Consider the following 19,722-nt stretch of genomic DNA (forward strand, 5'->3'; position numbering starts at 1 on the left):
ATATCGTAACTTGGCCGGCAAGGCGCCACGTTGATGGCAGAGGCCGGTCCCTCGTCTCCAAGTCGTACTTTCTCCAGTGGTACCAGCAGTCCAAATGCATCAGCCAGGAGTTCGAAGCAGCTTCGCGTTCAATTTCCTGCCGAAGAAGACGGTTCGAGCGCAGGGGATAGTATCTCCTACAGGGTGCACCCCATAGGCCTTGGACCGCCTCCAGCGCCGCGCAAGGCCATCGCTAGCTCGAGTGGAGACATCCCTCCCTCTACCTCTGCTCGCCTCCTTGATGATTCACGTCGTCGCGTTCGTTCTGCGGACGCGTTCCCGGCTTTGGCTTCGCAGTCCATGATCTTGGAGAACGGCGACACTACTCGATACGCGAGAACGTCTCGGCCGAACAGGAGGAGTATCAGGAAAGACAGAGGGTTGCCGAATTCGACTCTTGACGGCAGAGGGGACCTTGCCCAATCTTCAGCGTTCTCGGACGAGTACGACCTCTGTGAGTAAGCTGACTCCATGGTCTTTAACAATAGCTGATGTCCTCCAAAGCTCGCGAAGGCATGTCTGACCTTCGCATCATAGTCTAGGCCGCTTTGTCTGAGCATAACGCTTTAGATCCCAGGATCGTTGAGGATGTCCAACGCGCCATTCGTCTGAAGCAACGCCGTGAGGCTCGCCTCAGGTCGCAGTCAACCCACATCCCGAACGACGCACAGTCCAAAGGCGATGCTGTCAATGCACCCCGTCTATCCTCTCCTATACGTATCTCAGACCAGAATCCGTCATCAACGGCGCCATCATCTGGAACTGGGAGCATTGATTCGGAGGTCGACTTTAGTCCGTCAGTGGGCACCGTACCCCCGCATCCTGTCCCCTTGTCCGCCAACGATGGGGCAACCCTGGATTGGGCGGGCTCAGCCTCCGAGGATGACAGGGACAAGCGCTGGCCTCTGCATCTTCACAGGCGAAAGCGGGACAGATTTACAGCAGCATCCAGCCGGGCTGTGGTAGAGAAGCAAGAGACCTTATACTCAGGTAATGGGATGTTATGTTGATATCACGACGTCTCTCATCTGTCCCGTAGACAAGCTCGCCCGCATCAAGTCCAAGGTCACTCCACTGACGCTGCGCAAAGCTACCATGACCAAGGACCAGCTGGAAAGGCGATATCAAATGTTACTGCCTGGGCGAAATTCACGCACAGCTTCCCTCAATCTGCTGGAGGTCGCGCGCTGGTACGATAGGCAGGAGCCTGGGGCTAAGGCTGCTCTGGACAAAGCGGAACCTTTGACGTGGTTGAAGCATCTATTGGATAGGCGTCCGCAACGATTCCCGCGTATTCCATGGCATCTCACTGCGCTCATCATGGAAGAGTACGCCAAGACTCGCATCAGTCATCATCCAATGGCGACTATTCCAGAGGACGGCATTCCTTCGAAGACTCCTTCTCCGACAGCATTGTCCCAGCAAGAACCGAAATCTCCTTCTAGTGGTTCATGGTCCTGGAACCCTTCCCCTCGCTTCCTGGACACGTCTACAAGGCGCTCGTCTTACGACCAACAGGTCTCATTCGAACCGCATATTGAGTCCAGCCGCGATTCCATTGGTGCAGAGTCGAGGCCGAGCAGCGAAGGCTTCACAAGACACTGGAGGCATTCACTCCCAGCCGGGGCGACGGAGTCCGCGCCGAGCTCGATATATAGCGGTCAGCAGAACGGCGAATCACCCCACAGACGACATCATCTGCGGAACCTTGCAAAGCGCTTTCGTGGCAGGGGATATGACAGCGAAGATGCGGTATCGTCACGGCGAAACTCGTTGTCGGAGCAGAGCGTGTCTGGGGACGCCGGGGACAAGCTGGTCAAGCCAAGACCACCCAGTAGGACATCCAGCTCACGTCTCCGGTCACCGGAGTTCTCAGAGCCAGAGAAGGAGCGAACGATGCCTACGGAAGAGAGCAAACCTGATGACGAGGCCGGGATTGTCACGATCACGGTCTCTCCTCCGCGAAACGATCCTGATGATGGTACTCCACGAGCCGACAGTGCTAATGTACCTGCTGAGCCCCCGGTATCGCCTATGCGTCGTGCGATTCCTCGACGGAGAATACGTACATCTCTACCTTCGTCTCAGCGGATATTCCAGGACGAGAGGGAGAAACGGCAACGTGAGGTTGATGAAGCGGTCGAACACCAGCAATATGAACAAAAGGCCCAGTACGTGTGTCAAAATTGTATTGTGTTCGTATTCTCATCCTTTGTGGCAGGATTTTGGAAGATGCTCGAACACAGAACCATCGCACTCAACAACTCCTACAGCGTGTCACCGCGAGTGTTCGAGAGTACGATTCCGTTCAGTCGGGCATGAGTGCTGCGCTTGGCATGCCGTTCGCAAGGCTTCCTCCAGATGTCCTGGAAGCGTTCTCCCGTGATCCGTCCGCGTTCACAAGTGGCACGCGCCATAATCGAGGCTGGAGAGCGGTCGAGGACGTGCACGACCGCGTGTATCGACAACGCAAGATTCTCCGTAACTTTGCGAAGCGACTGCTGTCGACTCGAGTGACTCGGAGCCGCCAGAGTCTGTCTTCGAGCAACCTGTGGACTCTTTGACAAAGTCGCTTGCCGAGTTGGAGAAACATAAGGGGCGCGTCACCTCACAGCTGGAGAAAGTCACAGAGCTCCTCATCGGCGTGCGTCATACACACAAGGCCGTCAAGAAGGGTTATAATGACACTCTGGCTCATACTTCGCTGGTGTATCCTGAGGTATGTCTCAAGATTCTGCTAATCGTGGACATGCTTCTGATGACCGCTCAGCTGTCATACGCCGTCGCTCTTGAAGAGAGTTATCGTAACCACTACCAGCAACTGTGGGATATTGGTCTTGACGCACTCACTCTCTTGCTCGACACCGTGACACCGTTCTGGCGCAACTATGGCAAGGTCATAGGTCAGGATGTCCAAGATTTTCTGATCATCCCATGGTACCGGAACGAGTTCACCGGAGAGGCGAGACGATATCCCATCGAAGGTTTTCCGATCCGTTCGCTTCGACATTGGATCGGCTTGCTTTGCCTCTCGCTCCTTAGTCTTTGTGTTACGTTCCTGCAAGTGCGCGCTGCGTACGAGTTGACTCTAAATTGGGGTCTGCCATGGATCACTCACGCCGGGTTGTGGTGGTTGATCTTCCCGGTCTACACTATTGGGTTGTTGATTCAGTGGTGTGCTGTGCTTCTGGAGGTTTGCATTGTCGCTGCGCAGTCGGGTGTGGTAGTTTGGTGGATGGGTTGGGCTGTCAAGATTCTCACTTAGGGCCTTCGGTACGCTGCTCGTATTCTGCTGTTTGCGCATTGCTGTCGTCGTTACACTATCTTTATTAGTTACGGTCGCTACAAATACAGCTCCAGCTGGTAATCGTACAATACATCAACTGTGGTTCTCCATGTCATGATCCGTCGTTTGTGGTGCGGGAGACTGTGGTCGTACAATAACCGGAACAATTTCGGTCGTAGTCGTCAGACGCGTGGCGTCTCTGGAAGGAGTCTGAGGAGACGATGTAGCAGCAGCCGGCGCTGCTACGTTGTATGAGTTGGATCCCGCATAGGTCCAAGGCTGGTGACTCGAGGTAGTGATGGGAACTGCGTGAGCCTGAGACTGATTAAGATGCGCGCCAGTATCACTGGCTCTTCCCGCACTGATACAGGATTTGCAGTATCCTACGAGGGGTCAGTATGTAAGACAAGACGACACATAACACGTACTGCCGAAGTTGAGCAACGGCACATCAGGTCGGCCACAAGACCAGCACGCAATGGGAATAGGAGGTTCTGCCACTTTAGGCTTCGACTTGTGTTTGCTAGGGCTCTTGCTTGTCGGTTGGACGGGCAGTGACCTGCTTTGGGTCGTGTCCCGTTGTTTCCGTGAAGCCTTCCTTCTACTTCTCGTAGTGTCCGCGTTACTCGGCATGACCGGCTTCGTATTGTAGCGGGGCGGTACAGCCTAAGATGGTCGGTCAATACCTCAATCACTGAATTGTACTAGGGGTCAACAGAACATACATTTTTAAGTTGCTCGATAAGTGGTCCATCTGGCAACTGATATTGCAGGTATATCCGCGGGGGCGCCTTTTCAGCCTGCGAGAATGAGTACTGCAACAAAGTAATACATCAGGTGAGCTCACAATCTCTCTCAAGGCTTCCTTGCTCTTCGCTATGCCCTCTTCACCTCCAGACCATTTCAGCAATAGCTCCCAAAGCGCTTGCGGCACCCTCGAGATGTTGATAGAGACTACATGGGGTGCAGTGGTGGTGGCTGTCTTCTCAGAAGACTCCGTTGGTTGCGAACCTGCAGACTGTATGACAGTCGAGAGCAAGACATCGGAGAGACTGTGCGCATCTCGTCTCTCACACACAGCGGGCCCTCGAGGTATGATCCACCGATCAGAGGGCTTCTCCTGGAACTCGATCACAATGTCGAACTCCCGCATCTGGAGCGCGGAATCAATGGGATGTCGTGCCTCTGCTACTCCAAGTGTTCCAGTTATCCCTGCGGTTGATGGCTGCCCTGATACAGGCCCCGGCTGCTGGGCTGCGCTTAGAGACCGAATCATCTGTCCAAGCGTTTCTGCTGTTCCTCAGTTGCCTTCCCTGCAGTAGCCAGATGCAAGAGCTTCTTGAGAGCGGGGTCCGTTAAAGCTGCCGTGCTTACTTGAGAGACCAAGTCTGGAGTTACAGTGACGCCTATGTCGGAGGAATCCTTGCGCATGTTGGGTCTCCCAGTCAGGGCGGAGACGGCAACCTGGGCTGTGGAGAGTTGCGTGTCAGCTTGTTGAATGCCATGCATATGGTATGTATGGTATGAGGGAGCTTGACCAGTTGGATGTTCAGGACCTGCAGATGCGTCCGGCAGATAGTAGACTTCGTAGAACGTAGTGTCAGGGAAGATGTGTGGCCCAATCCTCACATCGTATCGTCCATAAACCTTGATGCTGTGAGGCGGAGGTACTATCTCTGGTGCTTTCCACCCCGGGCTTTGGCAGAGAATTTCCGAAATGCGGAGGATAGCCATTTATTGCGTGCTATGGAAGGCGTCGTTCAAGCTACGATCATCGATGCCAACGGCGGCAACTTACACTGTGTGAGAGATTGAAAGACCGCAAAACTAGTAGGGAAGAGGCGCCAATGTGACTATTATCCCAGTAAGCATAAGTGAGTGGGACGTACCTCTGAGCTACGCTCCGTAACTCCTGCGGTTCATCATCTGAAGCCTCTGAGTCGCTGTGGCTGTCCAGCTCCCAACCGGGGTGGGACCGACGGGGAGCATTTTCGGGTCCGTGGGGCCGGTGAGTGTATACTTTGGACCTGAAGCTGGACCTGGGTCGCGCAGGAGACGATGGTCGCATCCAGGAAGGCGACGCGCCGTTGCTCACGATGAGATCTGGAGCTTGAAGAAGCGCCCATCCGCGTCTTTGCTGGAACGCTCATCTCATCAGACCCCTGGGCATTGCACCGTCGTGCATCATGTCTACACGCGTTCGTAGGTACTTCACTGGGTGGATAACCGGCTCAGCTAACTATGGACGCATACTGCAGAGAAAGGCGGTACGGTCTTCAGACCTGTCGCGAGACCGAGAGCACGCCCGGGGTCCGAGTCCCGCCAAACCTCTGCCGTACCGGAATCGCAATCTTCCTTCCCGCACGCAACGAACATCCGACATGAAGGGTCTCAGGCGTCTGCATCCTCATCCAGCATGCCACCACCAACTCACATTCCATCAAAGCCGGTGTCAGGCTCCTTCTCCCACCATGTCGACGCCTCACGCGGGCCCACTCCCACGTCGAACGTGACCGGTCCATGCGATCAGGAGAACAATGTACCTCAATCCTCAGCAGCTGCGTCTGCGATTGCCGTGCCCAGCCGTAATGTACCCCGGCCAACTGCCTCCCCGAGGCACGAGAGCAGAGAGCCTGCGCACCCCCTCCAACCAGTACCCTCGAATAGCGGCACTGCCATATCCGTTCCATCGAGAGCCGTACCAGTCGTTGTATCTCAATCAAGGTCTCTGCCAGGTATTGGAGTGGGTTTACCCGCTGTTCCTGCCGACTCCCTTGCTCCTCGACAGACGGTGGACAGCCAAGACCCGCCTCAACAATCGCGATTTGATGTCACGAGGAGCAATTTTGCTCATGCCCCTGCACCGCCTACAATACCGTTTGGGTCATTTGACATGTCACAGATAGACCCGTCTTTACAGTCGTCACTGCCAATTTTCCCAACGCACGACATCGTTGCACCCCCTTTCGTGGAAGGGTCTTCTAGCACGCTTGCTGGCGATGGTGCTACACACGCACAGTTCACCCAAAATCAAGTCTCGGAGAGCCGGGACGAGCAGGACTCAAATCCAACGGATACCCTTGCTGACCAGGGTGCACCTTCGCACGCAAAACCCAAGCGGAGGCGGGCGAAGACCTCACAGGAAGGGGATACGTCACCGGAAGGCCGTCCTAGGAAGCGACGCTCCCAGACTCAACCCAGGGATGAATCCGGAGCTGATGCAGACGAGTCACCGTCTGAAACAGCGGGACGAAAACGTAGAGGAAAGTCTAGGGCTCCCTCAGTCCCGCCGTTTGACCCTGATGCAGACCCTGGGGAAGAACTTGATCCCACTACTGTCACCATGTCTTCGCTTTGCGACGACCTTGGACAAGGGCGTGTCAGCAGTAAGGCGGCGCAGATAATCAGTAATCATGCTGCATGGCGGGCGGTGAGCAAAGAGAAGAGGGCACGGCTGCGCGCGATCGCGGAGGCCAAGAAATACGGCAGGAGCATCGACGATGAAGATCAGCCGGTTGCATCGACGAGTGAGGACCCAGCTGGGTCTTCTCAGGAGAATCTTCACTCCAGCCGCGGACCTAGCGCTTCTCCTGGAGATCCTCAAGCCGGCCCCTCCAATGCAGCGGGCGATCGCCTCCAGAAGACGGGCAAGCGGGCGACGACTTCGATTACTCACAGCACCTTGCAAAAAGTCGGTACAACGTACAGGTCAGGGTTGGTGCGAACGGCGAGACGATTATCGACGAAGAATCACTGTTCGTCAATCGAGATGAAGAGGAAGACACGACAAACTATACGCATGTCGAGGAGTCAGACACGACAAAGTTTGTAAACTCATTGAGCTATACCAAGAAGCCTCGGGGTTCACGATGGAGTGCGGAAGAGACGGATCTGTTCTACGACGTGAGTCTACTGACTTATCGTACCTCGCGGTATATCTCACAAATGACTTTCAGGCGTTGTCACAATTCGGGGAGAACTACGAGTTGATCTCATACGTACTCCCAGGACGTGACCGAAAGGCTTGTAAAAACAAATTCAAGGCCGAGGACAAGAAGAATCCAGCCAAAATTACCTTCTGTCTTAATCATCGCAAACCGTTCGGTGGGTGCTGCACTTCCTGTAGAAACTGTCTCGTCTGACTGTGATCAACGCAGATATTCAGACATTGGCTCGAATGACAGGAAAAGACTTCTCGGGTCCGACGCCCGAGATCAGAGCGCCTGCGGCTCTTCAGTCGTCGGAGCTTGACACCAATGTCCAGCCCGAAGCTGAATCGGCGACGAAGGTCACTCGTAAGAAGAGCAAGACACCACGGCCAAAAGACGGAGAGGAGATTCTAGGGAGCATCGAAGATATGGATAGAGAAGATAGTCTGTTTGGTGATGATCCGAATGTCTAGTATTTGCGTCGTGCGTCGCGGTGTGAATGAGATTTACGGCTCACAAGCCCTACTGTAGACTCTGACCGACGGTTTTGACTGTAACCCAGTCACCCACCTGCATTATTGAAGTCCCTTCCAAGTACCTTCCGAGTCTATCAAGGCGTTGCGCTCAGCTGGCAATACCGTAATTCGTACAGCGAATAAGCTGTTAGATGCAGCGCACATTATAAAAACTCGGTCAGAGAGATCGATACGCGAATGAGTTCTTGTATATGTACTGTACGCCCAATCGCTACTAAACTTGGTGTTCGAGTCGTCTAGGAGCGCCAAAGGAGCGCTGAGCACTAGCACTTGAGCTTTTGCTGGCTCAACAGATTCGATATATAATTGTGAGCCACGAAGGTATCGCCGGAATAGCTCAGTTGGGAGAGCAGTAGACTGAAGTCGTCACGTGCTTCCGCGGTCACGTGTTCTAAAGGTCGGGCGTTCGATCCGCCCTTCTGGCAAAATAATATTTTTGTGCCACCGCGCAAAGCATAATAAGTTTTGTACAGCACCCATGCAAGTAGGTTGGGTCCTCGTGCATATGTTCAAGCAGACTAACTGAATAAAGTACATACTATGCATGTACTTATCGAATCTCCGCAAGACCATTTAACTGGATGCAATCGCTACACGATCACGTGATGAACTCGCCCCGCGGTGACGCGGTCAAAAGGCTCGTCGAGGTTGTAGCAAGGGCTGTCTGTACTTAGCCTTCGACAACATCCTCCCCACACCCGACATTTTTAGCTACACAGCCTCGTTATGGTTCGCCGTACTGCTTCCCAAACCCCCTCGCGACCCGCGAGCCCTCCAGCCGACGACGTTGAGGAAGTGAGTACGAGCTGCATATACGGTCATCAAGCGGGGTTTCGCTAATAGTGCCTCAGGGGCCTTACTTCGACACAGTTGACGAACTTCAACAGCATGTAGGCTGCGATACGATGACTATTAAACACTGAGGCGCATATATGCGCGTTGATTCTCATTTCTTCATGCTAGGGTATCAACGTGCAGGATATCTTAAAGCTCAAGGCATGCCCCATCACGCCTCTTCTTTGTGTTGCTGACAAAGTCTTCCAGTCTGCGGCTATAAACACAGTCTCTGGTGTCATTATGACGACCCGGAGGCAACTGCTAAAGATCAAGGTCCGTCTTCAAGTAGTACTCGCCTGGATCACGCTAACACTGATTAGGGAATGTCGGAGGCGAAGGTGGAGAAAATCAAAGTCGGTATGCTGTGTCTCAGCACAGATGTGTGTGCTGATATTCGTGCACATAGGAAGCTGCGCACAAGATCCTGGTGCGTTGGAACCACCAATGGCAGCATATATGCGCCGTTAACCGTATGCTCTGAAGGGTTCCTCTTTTGCCACGGGGCTCGAGGTGCAAGACAAACGAAGACGCGTAATCATGATCAGCACCGGCAGCAAGGCTGTTGATACGATCCTAGGTGGTAGGTTGCTAATTCAGTTCACTGGACGCTTGACAAACAGACATCCGCGATCGTGAAGGTGGTATCATGTCTCAGTCTATCAGCGAAGGTGCCGTTAGTACCCTATTGCGTCATGTATCACCCTCACTCATCACCTGCAGTCTATGGCGAGTATCGTACTGGGAAAACGCAGCTTGCCCATACCATGAGCGTTATCGCTCAACTCCCTCCCGACATGGGCGGAGCATCTGGGAAGGTACGTGGTTGTGTGACTACAGCAGGGAAAGCGGACCGATGAGCCAACGCGGTCGATTCGCTCAAGGTGGCCTATATCGATACCGAAGGGACCTTCCGACCAGATCGTATCCGCGCCATCGCTGATCGCTTTGGAGTAAACGGAGACATGGCGCTAGAGAACATCCTTTACGGTACGTCCTTGTCTTGGACGAACACATAAGCTCCGTGTCTCACGAGTTATGCTGGTTCCTCAGCGCGTGCATTCAACAGCGAGCATCAGGCAAGTCCGAAATTGATCCTCTTACCCTACTTTGCTAATGTTTTCGACAGATGGAACTCATCAATGAATGTTCGATCCGCTTCGCCGAAGACAAAGATTTCAAACTCATCGTACGCAGTGCCCTTCCCTGCCCTTCTATGTATGAACGCAGCGATTTAGATCGTGGACAGTATCATGGCCTGCTTCCGGACGGACTACTCTGGCAGAGGGGAGCTGAGCGAGCGTCAGCAGAAGGTGCGCATATAGTCGAGTCTACGTTGCCTTTTACTTACCCGTTTCATCAAAGCTCGCGCAAGTCAGTACATCGTTTCTTCTGTTGCATCGGCGTTCTAACTTTGCTATATAGATGCTATCCAAGCTTAGCAAGCTGTCAGAGGAATACAACGTAGTATCTCAACGAATTTCATTGGGATGTAACGCTGACACGTTCGATGTTCCCAGATCGCCGTCCTCATGACGAACCAGGTACAATGTGGGTCATTCTTGGTTGGAAAGCTCAGTAGGGATGGCTGAGGAAACGGGCATGCAGCTGATCCGGGCGCCACGATGACCTTCGTTGCTGGCGGCGCCCTAAAGCCCATCGGGGGTCATATCCTCTCGCACGCATCGGCCACCAGGATGTTCCTTCGTAAAGGTCCGTACCGTCGTCGTGGCTTGTGGCGCGGCGACAGTCTCACCGCGAGACTTGCATGGAATCGACATGCTGATGTCACGCAATGTTGTAATGCAGGACGAGCGGAAGAACGTGTTGCCAAGCTGGTGGACAGTCCGGACAAGCCTGAAAGCGAAGCCTCCTACAAGCTGGACGAAGGTGGCTGGGCTGACGTCTGATGCACTCCCTCTTGCTCGAAGAACCTACCTGCTCGTCTCGTACTGTCACCGCTCTGTTTCACTGTGCTCACCTGGCTTTGTGCTCTCGGTCTACTTGTTGCTGTGACGCCTTTGCGACCTCAGATTCCCTCTCGGCCTTTCAATCCTTCTGCACTGGACTTTTGTGGGTATCTCGTTACCGTACTACATGTAATCAATACTACTGAGATATGTATCGTATGCTATTTTGGACAGCATGAACACCTGATGACCGCTGCTCCGTAAACATGTTTGCATCCTCTCATGGTGAAGCTTTGAAGGCTAGAAGGAAGCGTGGCCACAACTTCGGTAGTCAGGTGGGTCTGCCACGGATAGTATAAGCTATCTAGCGGCACGGGCGCTGGACATTCGTTAACATGGCTTCCACCGCGTTCCTCCTCGTCTTCTCCGAGCCTGGGCCCGACGTTGCTGAAGACAAGTACCATGACTGGTACAATAACGAGCACATTCCCCTCCGAGTCCACACGCCGACGTTTTTGAACTCAACACGGTGGAAAGCAGACGACGGGGACAAACCACCTTTGGCGCTACATACGACCTCGAGTCGACGAAGAATGCTCCATACACGACCCTAGCGGAAACGAGGAGCGACAGAGAGCAAGACATCCTGCGTAGGATCCAGCTCCTCGACATTACGAGCTCATGGAGGGCCCACCGTCAGCTCTGCACAACGTGGAGCCTGCATCATACGTAGTCTTCGTATCTCTCGGCTTCCGGCCAGAGTATGAAGAGGAGTTCAACAGGTGGTACGATGAAGAGCACATACCCATGCTGGCGAAGGCGCCCGGATGGATCAGGACGCGCAGATTTGTGTTGAAGGACTGGGAGCAGATGGGCGTAGAGGGTCAGAAGCAGCAGAAGGAGCCGCCGAAGTATCTTGCGATGCATAAATGGAAGTCCGCGGATGGTTCCAGAGTGCCGAGTACAAGGCAGCTATGTCGACGCCATGGAGGGAGACGGTAATGCGGGGTGTTGTGTCGAAAGAGAGAAGGGCGATGTCATTGTCAAAGTAGAGGTACTCACCCCAAGGGGAACCGATGACTTCAACCCTAGTCCTGCAAGTCATTAATGCTGGTGACAACGTTGAAGATCTTTACGCACTTCAAAGACTGCACATTTTCATGGCCGATCGGCCTGGTGATTCTGGGACTACCGCATAATCGATAGTCAATGACGTCGTTCCGCAAGCCACTAGCCTTTTCAATGTGCATGAGTTCAGGGTCTGCAGGTATCTCCCGGCATCACAGGAAGCAGGACGACCTAGGTTTGTAAACGCTTGACTGGCGACGGTTGCCCGCAAACACCGTCCCGCAGTAAAACAATCCTAAGACATATGACCAAGACATGGTCAGCAAGGGATGGCGCAACTTCCGGATCCGTCGGCCTGCCGCCCGTATATATGCACCTACACGGATGACAGAATGCACGCCACCCCTTACCAACATCCACCACACGCCATGGCACCAACAGCGTTCCTGCTCGTCTTCTCCGAACCCGGGCCTAACGTCCCGGAGGACGAGTACAACGACTGGTACGACAACGAACACATCCCTCTCCGCGTCAACACACCGGCGTTCCTCAACTGGACGCGATGGAAAGCGGTTGACGGAGAGAAACCGACGTACGGCGCGTCTTACGACCTCGAGTCGTACGAAGCGACGAAGAAGGCGCCGTACACGACGCTCGCGGAGACGAGGAGCGACAGGGAGAAGGGCATCCTGGCGAATATCCAGCTCCTCGACAGACGGCACTACGAGCTGATCGAACCCCATCCCATCCCCCTTCGGCACTCTACGACGAGACGCAACCTGCCCCATACGTCGTCTTTGTCTCGTTGGATGTCAAGCCGGAAGCGGAGGAGGATTTCAACAAGTGGTACCACGAGGAGCACATACCCCTGCTCGCCAAGGCCCCAGGGTGGGTCAGGAGCAGACGGTTCATCTTGAAGGATTGCGGGCAGATGGGCGTAGAGGCACAGAAGGATCAGAAACCGCCCAAGTACATGGCGGTGCACGAATGGGCTTCGATGGACTCCTTCAAGAGTCCCGAATACAAGGCGGCATTGGCGACGCCGTGGACGGAGAAGGTCTTTGCAAACGTGGTGGCGAAGGAGAGAAGGGTGATGACATTCGTGAGGAAGTGGGCGAGACTCTGAGGAGGGTAGGGAACGCGTAGGGTCTACATATACATGAGCGTTGTACGAGATGCACAAGAAGGTATTATGCAGAGCCAATGCAGAGCTTCGCCGAGTGAGACGCGATGAAGACCCACGTGCAGGACTTGCGCCTCTCCTCGGCCCCTTCGCACGCTGCACTCACCGCCGGCGCCGACAGCAAGACCCATCTGCCGCTCTTTCTCCTGCACTTCGCCTTACAGAACTGGACATGAGGCGCATGGCTTGTCGTAAATGTCAGGCACGACGTACGGCACATCACATCGACCCGCGAAGTGAGTCAAGTGACACACTCTTTCCTGATGTCTGCATGTGGGCTCACCGAAGATAGTGAGCCCACGGTCGTATAAATATTGCGCAGATAGATGGGCGCAATAGGTGTGTGCAGTCGACCCCGCTGCCATCCTGCCCGCTCAAAATGGCTGTTGCCATCGGTTTTCTCGCGTCCGCGGTCTTTGCTGCCCAAGCCAACGCGTTTGGCGGGGATTTGGCTGTACCTAACACGTACCCAAATATCTCGTCGTGTGTGAGCCAGCCCTTCACTTACTCCTGCGAGAACACCACGGCCGTCGCGGACACTTGTTGTTCGCCGACTCCCGGGGGCTTGGTCTTGCAGACGCAGTACTGGGACACGTACACGGGCTTAGAGAGCGAGGGCCAACTGCTCCCAAAGGATAGCTGGACCATTCACGGCCTCTGGCCAGACAACTGCGATGGGTACGCATGTCCTGTTGCTCGGTCTGATATAATTGCTGAAGGGTCGATGACAGATCATACGAACAGTATTGTGATTTTACCAGACAGTACGACCCAGACCCGAGTCCCTCTGTGTTGCCGGATGGCACTCCCATACCAGCGTACCGTGGCGTCTCTGTGGATAAATTCATCCTCGAATTCGCAAGATTTGATCTGCTCGACTACAGTACGGTCCCGCGAATCGCATCGAAATACGCGTCCCACTGATTGACATTGCGGTGCCAGTGGACAAATACTGGATCAACCAGGGTGCTCCTAACCATGATTTCTGGGCGCACGAGGTGCGTAGAATTGTTGATAGTGGCATATGTCGCACATTCAATTGACAGGTCTCTGTAGTTTTCTAAACACGCGACGTGCACGTCGACATTTGACGTAGCCTGCTATGGACCCGACTACCAGGAACACCAAGACGTCGTGGACTTTTACCTGGCTGTCGTCCGCGCTTTCCAGAAGTTCCCGACTTACCAGATGCTCGCAGCGTGCGTTCATCATTGTGCTCCTTGTGATACAAAATTGAAGGTCATATTCCAGAGCCGGCATTGTCCCGTCAAACACTACAACATACTCGTTAGGCCAGTTGCAGGCCACTTTGAAGGCCCAGACGGGATCCGTTCCATATCTCGGCTGTGGCGGTGTTAACGGTACCATCTTGGAAGAGGTTTGGTACTTCAACCACGTCCTTGGAGTCGTAAGTCTCGACGAATCAATGGACGTCCTTACTTCGATCGCTGACAATGCTTTGCACAGGAGCAATTTGGACAGTTCAAGAGCATCGATAGCACCACGACGTCTACCTGCAACACTACCCTGGGTATCTGGTACTATGAGCGCACGCCGACCTCTGAGCGTGATGTTAGGACGTTACCAGGTGGCTTCTTCTGAACATGACGGCTATACCGACAATTGGGTTCTGAGTATTCAAAAGCATACTGCACAAGTAGTCATAGTAGCGCAATACATCCAACCCTGCATGTTGTGAGCCGACCAACGACATGAATGTAACAATCTAGATTGGTATGCCTTGTGAACCCGATCGACCCTGGATCGACCACCAAAGTGGCGAACACTGATTTGCTTGGTCAATCCCGCGTCAATCTGCATTGACAAAGTTTGACCAGCAACTGTCATCGTGCGTTTGAGCGCGGACAGTCAACGTCTTCAGACCGTGCTTGCTATTAGGCGATGCAGATCATCGTTCTCTGAAATGCCTTCGGAATACCACCTTCAATCCTTCTGGGAGCAGCGCTTCAGAACAGAACCACACTTCGATGGCTCGGGGACGGCCAGGAAACGCTCATCCCGCGACTATGTGCTTTCCTCTGCGCTGAACCGCCAGACAGGATCGAACACCAAGCACACCGCGTCTTCTACACATCGGTGCGGGGAACTCCACGCTATCCCAACGCATCCGCGAAGCATACGACGAGGTGCACGGGCATGCGTCTTGGGATGAAAGCGTCATCGTGAACCTGGACTACTCTGAAGCCGCTGTCCAGAACGGACAGCAGGCTGAGACCGTCAGGACTCAGGGACGTGGCGAGCGGAGCATGCGATGGGTACAGGCCGACGTCCTGCAGTGGGAGGACCTAGCTCCACTAGTGGATTGGGAGAACGGGCAGGACGGAGGGGCATTTCCTCACAAACGGGACGGAAAGCCGTTCGCGATCGTCGTTGACAAGAGCACCTCCGATGCCATTGCCTGCGGAGAAGACATCAAACTCACCGCGTCGTCCCGATGTCATCCTGCTATCCAGAAGCACATCGTCTGCAACGGTGTACAGGAAGCGAGCCTCGATCCGGTCCAACTGCTCGCCCTCAACCTCGCGTCGCTTGTGCGCCCGGGCGGCGTCTGGATCATCCTCTCCTTCTCTTCAAGCCGCGCGTCCTTCCTGGGAAACCACAGCCCAAAGGAAAGTAGAGAAGATACCGATACTATGGATCCAGCGTTGCATTGGAGTCTAGAAGAACATCATATGGTGGATGCTCCAACCGGTCAGAGCAGAGAGGGGGTGTATGCGCCTCCAGTGCAGCACCATCTATACGTCTTGAGGAGAAGTAGCACAGTGTTGGGATCGCGCTCGCTTTGAATACGAGAAGTAGGATTCAATGGAACAGACGCAGAACATTATGAAGTGTAACTGATGTATGCACTGTTGAAATGGGAACAACCTGATGGTTGTGGTCCGACGCGGTCATGTTCTGGCAGTGTCTGCGACGCGTCAAGATCACGTGGAAACGCGACGCGACGCGTTGAGCAAGATCAACATCGCTTCGCTTAGCCACGGCTGCCACAGGCCCTCAGCGCTTCGATGACCGCGTCCTACCGCGTCCCTCCCCCTCCTCCTTCCACTCAAGCACGACCGCGCGGGTACACTTACAACGATGCCCATCACACTCGACCTCGATGAATGCGCGTCCGACGCCTCTACGCGGCGTTCCCTCTCCAACCTCTCGCTCTCCGTCGCGAAATGCAAGAAGATCCTGGTCGTGACCGGCGCCGGGATATCGTGCTCATGCGGTATTCCGGTACGCGTTTTTTGAACTGATCTTTTTTTGCCACGCGTATTCACGTCCAAACGCGTACCTACAGGACTTCCGGTCGTCCGACGGACTGTATGCGCTTGTGAAACAACAATATCCTGACGTCGTGTTGAAGGGTCGCGACCTCTTCGACGCGTCGCTCTTCCGAGACCCGACCTCAACCTCCGTATTTTATACCTTCATCTCACAACTCAAACGATCCATCGACAACGCGACCCCTTCGCCCACACACCGATTCCTCAAGACCCTTGATACCAAACGCAAGCTGCTGCGCTCGTATACACAGAACATTGACGCGCTCGAGGAGAAGGCAGGCCTTCTTGGGAGCTCGAGCAACGAAGTAAAAAACCATGGCAAGGGAAAGGCGAAGATCAGAGTCCGGGACGTGCGCAACGTCCAATTACATGGTGATATTCATCGCGTCCGCTGTACATTCTGCAGTGCGGAGTTTCCGTGCACTGTAGAGTACTTGGATGTATTCGACACTGGGGCGGCCCCTGACTGCCCGGAGTGTGTTACACGCTGTGAGTATGATGTTCCGCTGCGTTGCTACCATAAGCTCACATAAACGAACAGCGAAAGCTCGCGTCGCGCGCTCAGCCCGTCCACTCAAGGTCGGCACCTTACGGCCAGCTATTGTCCTTTACGACGAACCCCACCCTCTCGGAGACGACATCGGCAGCATGCAGTCCGCGGATATGACGCGGAAGCCCGACATGCTGATCATCATGGGCACGTCGCTCAAGGTGCACGGCTTCAAGAAACTCGTCAAGGGCTTCGCGAAAGTCGTTCACGAGTCCGCGCCATCTCCCGCCGTAGCGTCCACGTCATCACCAAAGAACGCCAAAGCCTTCGCCGGCAAGGTCGTCTTCGTGAACAAGACCGCTCCGGGCAGCGAGTGGGACGGGATCATCGACTACCACGTCGTGGGGGAGACGACAAGTGGGCGGAGAGGGTCGTGGAGGAGTGGAAGAAGATGAGGCCTCCGACTGGGAGGTGCAGAAGAAGCTCACGGCGGCGGGCGATGTCGAGACTGCAGGCGCGTTCAAGGTCACGAAGGAGATCACGAACACTTTCGACGGTGTAAAAGCAAAAGGTACGTCGTGTCGTAACCCTTCTCGATGCCCGAAACTCAGCCATAATGTCTGCATTAGCCGGTGGTAAGAAGAAAGCGACAGGCAAGCAAAACGTGCCGCCAGTGGACGATCTCTCTTGGCTCCCTCCATTACCTCCGTCACCACCGCCCTCGCCCGGCAAGCGACGTCAGACCGACTCTCATTATAATGGGCATTGCAGCCCATCAAAGAAGAGGGATGCGCGCGCAGATCCTGTCACCTTCGAAGACAGAGGCATGCTCTTCGGGGCACGACCAACCCCAGCGTCGAGACGGTGTCGACGAATTCGACCTGGGGGAGACAAAGCCTGTACGGAAGCCTCCGAGCAAGACAGGCATGCGAAGAAACCGAGGATGGTCGCAGAAGTCGTCTTGGAGGCTCGACCGAAGCCGCGGAGGGATGTCGGACGCCCAACACGCTTGAGGCGTAAAGCCCAACCGGACCCTGCATTGTTCACCTATCCACACCATCTTGTACTGTATCTTATACTGTATATTTCACGCGCGGACTACGTACGGAGTCGTATATTAGGAGAGCGACACACTCGAGAAGACTGCGAAACGATATGCATTGAGAGAGCAATAATGTAAGTCGAGTACAACAAATACACCGAGAGCGAACGGAAATCCCTGCCCCATAACATCAATCGCTGATCAGCTCAGACACACTCCAATCCTCGAAGCTGCCGTCGGCAGGTACCGCCGGATGATGAGCGGAATTTTTCGTTGCGAGAGCTCTTTGATGGCGATCTGAAGAGCATCCGTCTCGCCGTCCAAAGGAACGAGTACAGGAGCGTTCATGCTGCACCACCGTCAGCATCTGTGGTACCGTCGACAGAGTGCCTAGATGTGAACTCACCTAATCTGCAGTGCTCTTGTCCCGAGTACTCGTGCACGCTCGTACTTGGTCAAGTACGGCGTCGTCACCCTCACTTTATTCGCCTGCCGTTCCCCTTGCAATCCTGCACCGGTTTGTGCCTCTGCTTGTTGCGAGGGTTCACCATTTGCCATATCTTGGTCCGGTTCCGCGCCATTCGCACCCTCGAAGCCGTTCACTTGGCCATCGCCTTCTACGGCTTCTGCCTCGCCACCCTCGTTCCCAAGCGCGTCGTAGTTTTCGTCCTGTTGCAGATATGCGCCGAGTTCAGACTCTGCCTATCCCGATACAAGCGGAAGCACGATGCACGCACGAAAGCGTCTCCATTGAATCTGTCGAATGTGTGCGCTCGTCGAACCGGTCAGTCACTTTGCAATGTAACAAGGACTTACCCTGGCCCATCGTAGTCATAGTCGTCACCGCCACCGCCACCTCCTCCGTAACCGTCGTCAGACATCCTGGGTAGGTCTTATTGCAAGATAGAGTACGAAGAGAGTGTCCGGAGGTGGTGAACGCCGGCAGAATTACTTGAGATCGACTCGGAGGCACCCCGCCACAAATTCGCCACCGGGGACGGCCGTCGGAGTTCGAAGAGCAGCCATTGTCCCAAGATGGCAGTATGTGGTTCGCGTGTCCAACCGCACTCTCTGTCAAGCATGTAGCACCGCCGCTGTCTTGTTTAGGCCTGAAGGGGCTAGATTCGCCCTTCTCAAGTTCGCGAGCTCGAACAAAGCTCTCGCATGGCGCGCTCTTACTTATCAGGGGACCGCGGGAGGAAAACGAACGCTCATCCATGCGTATCGTTTGTGGCTGTGCGACGGCCTCCACTTTATTGTCTGTTGCGGACCCAGGTGAAGTGACATGAATTCGCCATACGTCCGGGGTCTAGAAGCACGTCTTCCCGATCAATGACCCGCTCTCTCGTAGCGGATCTTCATGAGTACGCCCCTTCCTCATGCATCGTTCATTTATCTCATTACATTGTAGGCCCCGATATAAATACAGCATGAAATACAGTCCAGTCTATGACAGGGCAATATTGCCGGTGCGCTATTCTGTGCCTTCACCACACAAGCAAACGGTACAGCTGTACTAGCATAGACCATTTCGTCCGTGCGGTTCGTCGTCGGGGTGAACCGCAGCTACAGAAGCTTTCCAGACGGCTGGTAGCCGCATGGTCCGTCGTAGACGATCGATGGCCCTTGGCAGCCGGTCAGCCTCCCATGTCCTCAGCTCTTCTCTGAGGACGTCGTGACGTCGACCATGGCTGGAAAGGGCTCCAGAAATCGGTGGAATGCAGACATCTCTACGCAACGACACTCCACGTCGTCACGGTAATCATCGCCGCTCGGTCACTTCCTGTGACACACGGACGTGTCTGCAGGTGGAACAGCTGTAACTGACGGGCATGCATGTCGTCCCTCGTGCTGAGACGTGTGGCCACGCACATTTGCGAGTGATTGCCGTGGGTCGGTGCACAGGACCAGGACGTCGGTCGCGCCGTGGACACAAAGCCAGGAAAGAACGGGTGGAGCGACGGTACCGGTGGTCCTGTCAATTGCTGACTTGGAGTGAACTCTACCGCGCTCAGCGTCCGCGCGGCATGTTTGACGTGTCAGACTGCTCGCCGCTTCTGGCCGCCGACTCGCCCGCCTTCTTTTCTGCATTTCACCATTCACCTCTTT

At 54.6% G+C, this 19,722-nt stretch overlaps 11 protein-coding genes and 1 non-coding gene across 12 annotated transcripts; 10 read left to right on the forward strand and 2 right to left on the reverse strand.

The window, feature by feature from the left end:
• Positions 1-33: 33 nt before the first annotated feature.
• On the forward strand, positions 34-3,304 carry B0H18DRAFT_1113170 (uncharacterized protein; the record flags this gene model as incomplete). The annotated part of the gene is made up of 7 exons (XM_048032907.1): positions 34-493; positions 544-556; positions 617-1,029; positions 1,079-2,210; positions 2,261-2,520; positions 2,571-2,758; positions 2,810-3,304. The coding sequence occupies 7 exons, from the start codon at positions 34-36 to the stop codon at positions 3,302-3,304; spliced, it is 2,961 nt and encodes a 986-aa protein (XP_047900401.1).
• A 207-nt stretch (positions 3,305-3,511) lies between these two features.
• Positions 3,512-4,798, reverse strand: B0H18DRAFT_193802 (uncharacterized protein). The gene is made up of 3 exons (XM_048037045.1): positions 4,173-4,798; positions 4,051-4,125; positions 3,512-3,991 (listed from the first exon to the last, which is right to left on the reverse strand). The coding sequence occupies exons 1-3, from the start codon at positions 4,599-4,601 to the stop codon at positions 3,719-3,721; spliced, it is 777 nt and encodes a 258-aa protein (XP_047900402.1). The 5' UTR covers positions 4,602-4,798; the 3' UTR covers positions 3,512-3,718.
• Positions 4,799-5,457: 659 nt separating this feature from the next.
• B0H18DRAFT_970051 (uncharacterized protein) lies at positions 5,458-7,930 on the forward strand. Its single transcript, XM_048043666.1, has 5 exons — positions 5,458-5,527; positions 5,584-6,868; positions 6,949-7,228; positions 7,282-7,429; positions 7,483-7,930. The coding sequence occupies exons 1-5, from the start codon at positions 5,512-5,514 to the stop codon at positions 7,725-7,727; spliced, it is 1,974 nt and encodes a 657-aa protein (XP_047900403.1). The 5' UTR covers positions 5,458-5,511; the 3' UTR covers positions 7,728-7,930.
• A 186-nt stretch (positions 7,931-8,116) lies between these two features.
• On the forward strand, positions 8,117-8,215 carry B0H18DRAFT_t8. The gene has a single exon. It is a non-coding gene; the product is annotated as a tRNA-Phe (tRNA).
• A 301-nt stretch (positions 8,216-8,516) lies between these two features.
• On the forward strand, positions 8,517-10,752 carry B0H18DRAFT_925621 (LIM15/DMC1; the record flags this gene model as incomplete). Its single annotated transcript, XM_048041623.1, is given in 17 exon segments — positions 8,517-8,585; positions 8,642-8,680; positions 8,754-8,900; positions 8,948-8,980; positions 9,034-9,054; positions 9,111-9,207; positions 9,266-9,295; positions 9,348-9,442; positions 9,509-9,614; positions 9,678-9,742; positions 9,754-9,813; positions 9,863-9,937; positions 9,990-9,998; positions 10,050-10,088; positions 10,145-10,175; positions 10,233-10,337; positions 10,434-10,752. 17 exon segments carry the CDS (start codon positions 8,517-8,519, stop codon positions 10,532-10,534), a joined length of 1,122 nt encoding a protein of 373 aa, XP_047900404.1. The 3' UTR covers positions 10,535-10,752.
• A 463-nt stretch (positions 10,753-11,215) lies between these two features.
• Positions 11,216-11,536, forward strand: B0H18DRAFT_1113174 (uncharacterized protein; the record flags this gene model as incomplete). Its single annotated transcript, XM_048032908.1, has 1 exon — positions 11,216-11,536. The coding sequence occupies one exon, from the start codon at positions 11,216-11,218 to the stop codon at positions 11,534-11,536; it is 321 nt and encodes a 106-aa protein (XP_047900405.1).
• A 494-nt stretch (positions 11,537-12,030) lies between these two features.
• B0H18DRAFT_1081543 (uncharacterized protein) lies at positions 12,031-12,728 on the forward strand (the record flags this gene model as incomplete). Its single annotated transcript, XM_048031411.1, has 2 exons — positions 12,031-12,406; positions 12,427-12,728. The coding sequence occupies 2 exons, from the start codon at positions 12,031-12,033 to the stop codon at positions 12,726-12,728; spliced, it is 678 nt and encodes a 225-aa protein (XP_047900406.1).
• A 114-nt stretch (positions 12,729-12,842) lies between these two features.
• B0H18DRAFT_193921 (ribonuclease T2) lies at positions 12,843-14,405 on the forward strand. The gene is made up of 6 exons (XM_048037046.1): positions 12,843-13,463; positions 13,517-13,668; positions 13,728-13,783; positions 13,842-13,984; positions 14,037-14,193; positions 14,253-14,405. Exons 1-6 carry the CDS (start codon positions 13,165-13,167, stop codon positions 14,385-14,387), a joined length of 942 nt encoding a protein of 313 aa, XP_047900407.1. The 5' UTR covers positions 12,843-13,164; the 3' UTR covers positions 14,388-14,405.
• A 458-nt stretch (positions 14,406-14,863) lies between these two features.
• Positions 14,864-15,592, forward strand: B0H18DRAFT_867595 (uncharacterized protein; the record flags this gene model as incomplete). Its single annotated transcript, XM_048039874.1, has 1 exon — positions 14,864-15,592. A coding segment is annotated over one exon (729 nt), but the record flags the coding sequence as incomplete, so codon positions are not given.
• A 278-nt stretch (positions 15,593-15,870) lies between these two features.
• On the forward strand, positions 15,871-17,158 carry B0H18DRAFT_1151561 (DHS-like NAD/FAD-binding domain-containing protein). The gene is made up of 3 exons (XM_048035732.1): positions 15,871-16,031; positions 16,096-16,570; positions 16,623-17,158. The coding sequence occupies exons 1-3, from the start codon at positions 15,888-15,890 to the stop codon at positions 17,024-17,026; spliced, it is 1,023 nt and encodes a 340-aa protein (XP_047900409.1). The 5' UTR covers positions 15,871-15,887; the 3' UTR covers positions 17,027-17,158.
• B0H18DRAFT_970067 (uncharacterized protein) lies at positions 17,025-17,587 on the forward strand (the record flags this gene model as incomplete). The annotated part of the gene is given in 4 exon segments (XM_048043667.1): positions 17,025-17,142; positions 17,201-17,376; positions 17,396-17,470; positions 17,506-17,587. Coding segments are annotated over 4 exon segments (451 nt in total), but the record flags the coding sequence as incomplete, so codon positions are not given.
• A 181-nt stretch (positions 17,588-17,768) lies between these two features.
• Positions 17,769-18,556, reverse strand: B0H18DRAFT_970068 (RNA polymerase Rpb6). The gene is made up of 4 exons (XM_048043668.1): positions 18,430-18,556; positions 18,351-18,369; positions 18,020-18,282; positions 17,769-17,962 (listed from the first exon to the last, which is right to left on the reverse strand). Exons 1-4 carry the CDS (start codon positions 18,492-18,494, stop codon positions 17,815-17,817), a joined length of 495 nt encoding a protein of 164 aa, XP_047900411.1. The 5' UTR covers positions 18,495-18,556; the 3' UTR covers positions 17,769-17,814.
• Between the last annotated feature and the right edge of the window lie 1,166 nt (positions 18,557-19,722).

The sequence above is a fragment of the Fomitopsis serialis genome (assembly GCF_022376445.1).
Source record: "Fomitopsis serialis strain Sig1Antser10 chromosome Unknown B0H18scaffold_2, whole genome shotgun sequence".
Lineage (NCBI taxonomy): Eukaryota > Fungi > Basidiomycota > Agaricomycetes > Polyporales > Fomitopsidaceae > Fomitopsis > Fomitopsis serialis.

What these genes read in the sequence shown, in the direction of transcription:
- B0H18DRAFT_193921 (XM_048037046.1), top strand. Translation starts at nt 13,165, where the DNA reads ATGGCTGTTGCCATCGGTTTTCTCGCGTCCGCGGTCTTTGCTGCCCAA. An exon ending in ACTTACCAGATGCTCGCAGC is followed by an intron (nt 13,985 to 14,036) that starts GTGCGTTCATCA and finishes GTCATATTCCAG; the next exon opens with AGCCGGCATTGTCCCGTCAA. An exon ending in TCAACCACGTCCTTGGAGTC is followed by an intron (nt 14,194 to 14,252) that starts GTAAGTCTCGAC and finishes TGCTTTGCACAG; the next exon opens with GAGCAATTTGGACAGTTCAA.
- B0H18DRAFT_970068 (XM_048043668.1), bottom strand. Translation starts at nt 18,494, where the DNA reads ATGTCTGACGACGGTTACGGAGGAGGTGGCGGTGGCGGTGACGACTAT. An exon ending in ACAAGAGCACTGCAGATTAG is followed by an intron (nt 17,963 to 18,019) that starts GTGAGTTCACAT and finishes ACGGTGGTGCAG; the next exon opens with CATGAACGCTCCTGTACTCG.
- B0H18DRAFT_193802 (XM_048037045.1), bottom strand. Translation starts at nt 4,601, where the DNA reads ATGATTCGGTCTCTAAGCGCAGCCCAGCAGCCGGGGCCTGTATCAGGG. An exon ending in AGGAAGCCTTGAGAGAGATT is followed by an intron (nt 4,126 to 4,172) that starts GTGAGCTCACCT and finishes TCATTCTCGCAG; the next exon opens with GCTGAAAAGGCGCCCCCGCG. An exon ending in TTATCGAGCAACTTAAAAAT is followed by an intron (nt 3,992 to 4,050) that starts GTATGTTCTGTT and finishes CGACCATCTTAG; the next exon opens with GCTGTACCGCCCCGCTACAA.
- B0H18DRAFT_970051 (XM_048043666.1), top strand. An exon ending in ACGAGTGAGGACCCAGCTGG is followed by an intron (nt 6,869 to 6,948) that starts GTCTTCTCAGGA and finishes CCTCCAATGCAG; the next exon opens with CGGGCGATCGCCTCCAGAAG. An exon ending in AGACGGATCTGTTCTACGAC is followed by an intron (nt 7,229 to 7,281) that starts GTGAGTCTACTG and finishes AATGACTTTCAG; the next exon opens with GCGTTGTCACAATTCGGGGA.
- B0H18DRAFT_1151561 (XM_048035732.1), top strand. Translation starts at nt 15,888, where the DNA reads ATGCCCATCACACTCGACCTCGATGAATGCGCGTCCGACGCCTCTACG. An exon ending in CGTGCTCATGCGGTATTCCG is followed by an intron (nt 16,032 to 16,095) that starts GTACGCGTTTTT and finishes GCGTACCTACAG; the next exon opens with GACTTCCGGTCGTCCGACGG. An exon ending in CCCGGAGTGTGTTACACGCT is followed by an intron (nt 16,571 to 16,622) that starts GTGAGTATGATG and finishes ATAAACGAACAG; the next exon opens with CGAAAGCTCGCGTCGCGCGC.